General features: G+C 41.4%; 2 protein-coding genes across 2 annotated transcripts; one reads left to right on the top strand and one right to left on the bottom strand.

Moving 5' to 3' along the window:
• Nucleotides 1–7: 7 nt before the first annotated feature.
• Nucleotides 8–2566, top strand: LOC108678134 (differentially expressed in FDCP 8 homolog A). The gene is made up of 4 exons (XM_018166482.2): nucleotides 8–210; nucleotides 513–650; nucleotides 1072–1242; nucleotides 1359–2566. The coding sequence occupies exons 1-4, from the start codon at nucleotides 145–147 to the stop codon at nucleotides 1689–1691; spliced, it is 708 nt and encodes a 235-aa protein (XP_018021971.1). The 5' UTR covers nucleotides 8–144; the 3' UTR covers nucleotides 1692–2566.
• Nucleotides 2567–2687: 121 nt separating this feature from the next.
• Nucleotides 2688–6422, bottom strand: LOC108678133 (dipeptidyl peptidase 1; the record flags this gene model as incomplete). Its single annotated transcript, XM_018166480.1, has 6 exons — nucleotides 2688–3065; nucleotides 3338–3492; nucleotides 4394–4518; nucleotides 5396–5572; nucleotides 5905–6033; nucleotides 6283–6422. Coding segments are annotated over 6 exons (906 nt in total), but the record flags the coding sequence as incomplete, so codon positions are not given.
• Between the last annotated feature and the right edge of the window lie 48 nt (nucleotides 6423–6470).

The raw sequence follows: 6470 nt of genomic DNA on the forward strand, positions 1-6470 counted from the left end.
ATGGACGGCCATTCGTATTGCGTTGAGTGCCACAACAACTACACAGCTGTGGTCCCCGCCAGGGTGATCTTCAATTGGGACCTTCGGCAGCACGCAGTCGCTGACGCCAATAGAGACTGGCTCCTCAGTTGCATCGACGATCCCATGATTGATATCCGTGCCGCCAACCCTCGTCTCTACGAGCACGTCGAAGAGCTCGATAGACTACGGGTAATCAACATACTTTTTCTAATATTGTATTAAATATAATATTCTAATATACTCTAATATTAAGGAGATATCGGTGCTTTGTATATTATACCTCGAAAATCGCATCAGGAATTTAGGGAAATTCAAAAAGAGGAAATCTCGTTCAGAGTTACCTATGACTGTTGACTCTAAGATTGAGTTATGAATTGCTCGTTTTGATTCACTTAAAATTAGCAATAAAGCTCTAAGCTTCACTGTAAAGCGCTGTTTAAAATTATAATGCTCTGAAATTTCAATTAGAATCAAACTTTTTTTCTCTGCAGACTCTTCGAACGCAGCTGCTGTACTTGCGAGCTTACCTCTTTACCTGTTCATCTGAGAGCGAAGCTGCCGATACGCTCCGCAGCATGTTCAAGTCGAGAGAGCATTTCTACGAACACGTGCACCTCTACAGCGTTTCGGTGATGCCTAACTGCTTAACAGATACTTCATAGAGTAAACCCTGATGTTCAGTCTATGCTTTCTCTGGGCAAAATAGGCAATGTTCGGGGTTGCATCTTTAAATTTCATTGTGTGAAATTTAAAATTTCGTTTACTCCAGAAACTGTAACTAATATAGTGAACACTGGAAGATTGCGTTGAATGATGCAAGTAATGAAATTTTTGCTTAGATGATCTCTTGAACGGTTCCGGCTGCGGTTACTCTGGTGAGCCGACTTTCCGTGTTAGAACATCCAAGAATTGCAAATTGAATATCAATAAAAAAATTTGCTCACCGTGCTCCCAGAGATAAGTTAAGTTGTTAACTGACAAATTATAACTAATACGTAATATAATATAAACTAATATTCCTGATAACTAACGTGAGACTTATGTGCACAGGACTTATTGTTGGTAGCACGTGGTGGACTGTTGTTCGAAGTACAGGAGGCCGTTTGCTTCTCAGAACTACATGTCAGGGACTGCAAGCGTTGCACCGCTCGTGGATTTGTGTGTGAAGTATGCCGCTCTAATGACGTCATCTTCCCATTCCAGCTTCACATTGCCCAAACCGTGAGTAGCTATGGCTATAATTGACGATTTTTTTAACAAAATCGACAAATTTATCTGCCCAGCTTTCCCCGTGCATGAGTGAGCGACATATTTATACATTGTTTTGGTACCCCAAGTGTCCGGACTGCTGCGCCGTGTACCATCGCTCGTGCGCCCCGCGGCTCACCGACTGTCCACGCTGCGTGAGGCGACGACAGCGGCGCTTGAAAGAGCGAGACGATTTCGAAGAAGAAAATTATTCAGCACTGGACCACCTTGAGAACGAAAATCTACCAGTTGAAAAGAACGACCAACATGATATTGGAGAGAAATGCGATAATACGTTGACTTCTAAAGAATTAAAGAGTCAAGTACAGGCTCAAGAAGTTGAAAATTTTGATGTTAGTGCGGAACCATGTGATGTGGAAGAAGATGCAGATTCTATATACTCTGGCGTTTTGCACAGCTAAATGAGATCCTTGTTCATAGAATACCTGATTTTTTCAAGATTGTTTTGTACCCAACGCTCGTCTACAAGCCAAACCAATGATCACGGCGTCTGCAGCGGCGTCACATTATTTTTCAACGCGATTTTATAATTAAATAATTAATTAATCTTCTGAGATTGGCATTCATTTCATTAACTCGTGACGTGCACTGTTTGCTTAACTATTACGTTTCTCAAGCTCGTTACAGTATTTTCTCAAATTCCTACCTGCGTTCGTAATTTGCGATGATATTGCTATTTATTCCATGTTCGCTTAACACGTATGTGTGCTGTTTACAAAGAAAACAATATATGCGTGATGTTTTCTTTCACCGTCATCTAACGAGACTCGATTCTATGCCCGAGAACAGGCGTTCCTAAAGTGACTGAAAGAATTTGTACAATTTCAAATTAAGTTCTGCATTTTTTCGCATAACTCGTTGTCGAAAAGCGAGCTTTGAAAACAACTTTTGTGTGCCTTCAATGATGTGACTAGCTTCGTATGTAAATATTCTGTGGACGAAATGTTTTTTCAATAAGTTTGGATCATCGCATTTTCGTGAAATTTTATTGGACTTCAATTTGTCCTACTTCTCTGACGGGGAATCGAAATTTGTACTCCTCCTTACTTTTGGAATGAAAATATTCATATAACTGCACGAGCTTACTTGATCTATGAAACTCTGAGTCAAGTTTTTCGTTGGGTTTTTCCGATGTCAGCTAACCGTAATGCATAGATTCTTTTATGAATGCATCACTAAAATAATGATGCAAAGTGGAGGTGACGAAACTATGATGACCTCACATCAATATATGCTGTATTTCTGTGATTTATATTATATGGGAAACTAATGGAACGAGAAGTATTTCACTCTTCCATGTAAGCTTCGAAATAGTAATATTAGCCGCATCCTGCCATGTTGGAATGTTGAAGTTGTTACCCAAGTCGATGCCCTCTCGGAGAGAAAAAATACAAGAATAAGATTAAAAAATATTTTTGCTAGAAAAGTTGAATTAGATTTCGACCCTCTCACCAGGTTTTAAAGGAAATAATGTTTAATTTGGAAGATACCATCAAGCTCGTAACTGCTAGGTTCTATCAGAAAGCATTTCTTCCATTAACTAATCGTGCTTCTGTTTTAAGTAATTTCAAAGACGGTCGCCTGAGCATGAGCATCTAAGGGTAAGCGATGGCTTGGACAGCCATTGACTCGACGGCAATTTCGTCGGTGCCGCGTCTCATGAAGACGTAGCCGTCCACTCCCCAGGAGGTGCCCCACGAGTTCTGGATGATCCAGTACTTCTCGCCTTGCTTGTTCTGGCCGTAACCCACCAGCAGCACGGCATGGTTCGTCTCCTGCCGAGCATTTATTAGTATTTCAGGGACACTCGTTCCATGACAATAACGTACAGAAAAAAACGACATGATCTGCACCAAGATTTTCAGAAGTAAAGTTACGATGAAGAAAACTATATAAAATTTAGAGATGCTTCTCAGGACTATGAAACGAAAATTGCTGTGATTAAATTAATAATTCAAATAACAGAATATATAACCTCTAGACTGAAACAGTTACATACTAATTGCACCTGCTCGTGTGCTACATGTCGTACAGGCTAGTGGCCCACCTCCAGCGGATTGAATGCACTGGTGAGTCCCGTGTGGTGGTAGATGCCGCCGCTGTACTGCATGAAATCGTCCTGCACTTCGATGCCGACCGCCAGAGGGCCGTTCTCGACCAATGCCAACAACATCTCATCCTCATTGCAGGCTCCGAAGTATCCTGCAACATACGTTGAATTCCATCACGTGAGAAAGCGTAACATTTGTAATATTAAATTACAAGAAACTAATATAACAACTGCGTTAATTTGCGTTGTCGACTGAGTTTGAATTTTGTCATACCTCAGTGTCTTAAAAATTAAACTTGCTGCTGTTTTCTGGAGCAAATAGTTTTAATTACTTAACCGAGTGATGGACGCTGGCGGGACAAGAAGCTTGGCCATTTTGCGGCTTATGGAAAAGTTTTCATTTTATGTTAGAAGCAGGAAATGCGACAAATTTTACGACGTATTTACGTACTAACTTTATTACTACATTGTGAATATTGAAAATGCAATTGATTAGCCTATCATTATCTAGCATAGTAGTCACTACGGAATAAATCCTTATCCGATAAATTAAATTGAGTATATACGAATGAAAATTATATAACAATAAAAGACAACCTAATATAGTTACTGATATTATACATAAAAAATTGAAACTTCCGTGTTGTAGAAATTGCTGAGATAGCCATTGGGTCTGCGCATGGTTGAACTATATCAGGTTGACCCACGAGAAGTTTCGCCTGTCAGTTCAGCTTTCTTGTTACGTCACTGAGATCGATAAACGAACAATCCCGTCATTCCCATGACGGATTGGTCGACTGGTTTGAACGCATTTTGGTGATTGGCTAATGCCCGTGACGTCACTGAGATCAGTGACGTCACAGGCGAACAACGAACTACATCCGCAAAAATGGGCTTCTGATGGGTCAACCTTTTACTAGTTCACCGTGGGGTCTGCGCTATTACAACATTTAAAATGCACTTTTTACATTTTTATAGCGTGGTAGAGAGAATTTCACGTAAAATGATGGGAGATTATCAAGTATGAATTTAGATACTAGTAGCGTATTTCACCTCCAACGTATCTATATTCTGTAGTGTAGATCTTCCTGCAGCTGTCGCGCTTGTGGTCGCAGGCTCCTCCGACATTGTCATAAGGGATGCACTTCTCGCTCACGAGTCCCATGTCCTGGCCGTACCTGCACACAGCCCCGGGCGAAGTTAAAAGAAGTTTAGAAAATAAAATTCATAGTGGTGAAGTTTGGTCCTCACCCGCCTATATGGTCTTAAGCATAAATTTCAAAATGTATTTATAAAGGGGATTTTTTCGCGAGCAAACAAACATAGGCTGTCCCGAAGAATGAAATTATTACCCGAAAAGCAACAGTTTCCTTAAAATAGATCACGGAGAGGGCACGACATATTTCTGGGAGAGAACACTGCCATTTTGTTCCAGCGCCAGGCAAGGCACGAATCAGAGATGACTCGTATAAGCAATTTGAAACAATTTCTATCACAACAAACTGTCGATTTCCATACTTTATAAAAGTATCAGAAATATTTATAGGTACTCATGGCGGAATTTTATTCTCTGATTATGAAAGCTATCTAACTAAGCTGCACCTCAAGCAGACACTGTATTTAAAGTGCTGTGAACCGAATTACCTCCTAGATATCTCAGTGCACCAGAATATCATGACTTCAATTTTATAAAGAAAGTTGTCTGCTTATTGCAGAACATTGTTCCATGATTTTGATCACGAAACTGATACCATAAAGAAAAATAGCATTTCATGGCAGAGTGGCCCAGTGATTACAGTTCAGAGTACCATGATTAGCGCAGAGAGGTGTGGGTTCGAACCCAGCTCTGTGCGTCAGTTTCTGGTCAGAATCGGCAAGGAGGCCGGGCGGTTAAGCATAGCAGAATTGTACACACACTGAATGTGCAGAAGACACTGAATGTGCAGCAGAATTGTACACACTACACACACTGTGGATGTTCTGCGATGTTAAGAATTGGTGACAGGCCTACGGCCTACTAAACGCTGACACCGCTATTTTATTTCATTTGATCACCTGCCAGCAATGAGGTAGGGGAAGCCCCCATCGCAGCCCTGGGAGAGGCGGGAGCAGCCGACAATATCCTCGGCGCTGAGGTCGAGGTTCTCGCTGCCCTGACTCCTGAGCAAGAGCTGCGACTCGATCACTCCTATGCTGGCGAAGGCGTAGCATGACCCGCAGTTGCCTTGGTTCCTGGTGCCAGGAAAATGGTTTAAAATTGCCTTGAATAATGTATTTGTTTTTACTGCAATAAAGGAGAATATTATGTTGCATTACAGGTAGGCGCTGCCAGCGTGCCTGGAGACACGTATGTTCCTCACCAGGCTACTAAATCATTAAAGTGGTACTAGTGATTAAATCTAAGCTTCAAATCTAAGAAGCTAATCCATCTGGAAATTCGATCACATATATATAACTTTTGAGTGTCAATGAAAGGCGATGCAATAAAATTTCCAAAGAGAAGCCAACAATTATTGTATAATCAATGATTTAATCTAATTTTTGCCCAAAGCAAAGCGACTCACTTCACAGGCCTGACATAGTTTATACCGGAGACGTTGCGCCAGTCGAACGACTTTGGGAGCATGGAGACGCGCAGACGCGTCTCCATGGAGCTTTCATGGTTCCGCACCTTGCGGAGCGAATGCCGAACTCTGTATATGAATTGAATTTTTGATGCCATTTTATTGCTGTTTTGTGCAATGGAAGAATTACGGACTGTATTCCATTTTTTATGCAAGATATTTTTGTTGAATCAAGGGTTAAAGTGAAGAATCTGCAAGAAAATGCATGGGAAACACTTCTGCTTGAAGAAGAAAAATAATGACATAATGTGACTGCCAAAACACATTAACAATATCTACGCAACTAAAACTTACTAACAACAAAGAATCTACACTCACTTTTGACCACCTCTATACCGGAAAATCTGCGCCAGGCTCAGCCCCTCGAACTGCGGATAGAACTTGGCCGTCCAGTTCTGCTGGTGGCGGTTGATGGCGTCGATGAGGCGCGCGTCCTGCTTGTGTATGCGAGCCTCCAGCTGTAGGACAACGGTTATAAGATGTCAGCTGTAGGACAACGGTTATAA

This window comes from Hyalella azteca, unplaced genomic scaffold (genome assembly GCF_000764305.2).
Source record: "Hyalella azteca isolate HAZT.00-mixed unplaced genomic scaffold, Hazt_2.0.2 contig1274, whole genome shotgun sequence".
Classification (NCBI taxonomy): Eukaryota; Metazoa; Arthropoda; class Malacostraca; order Amphipoda; family Hyalellidae; genus Hyalella; species Hyalella azteca.

Excerpts from the sequence above, each read along its gene's own strand:
- LOC108678134 (XM_018166482.2), top strand. The coding sequence starts at position 145 with ATGATTGATATCCGTGCCGCCAACCCTCGTCTCTACGAGCACGTCGAA. Across the intron at positions 211-512 it reads AAGAGCTCGATAGACTACGG|ACTCTTCGAACGCAGCTGCT; the intron begins GTAATCAACATA and ends TTTTCTCTGCAG. Across the intron at positions 1,243-1,358 it reads AGCTTCACATTGCCCAAACC|TGTCCGGACTGCTGCGCCGT; the intron begins GTGAGTAGCTAT and ends TGGTACCCCAAG.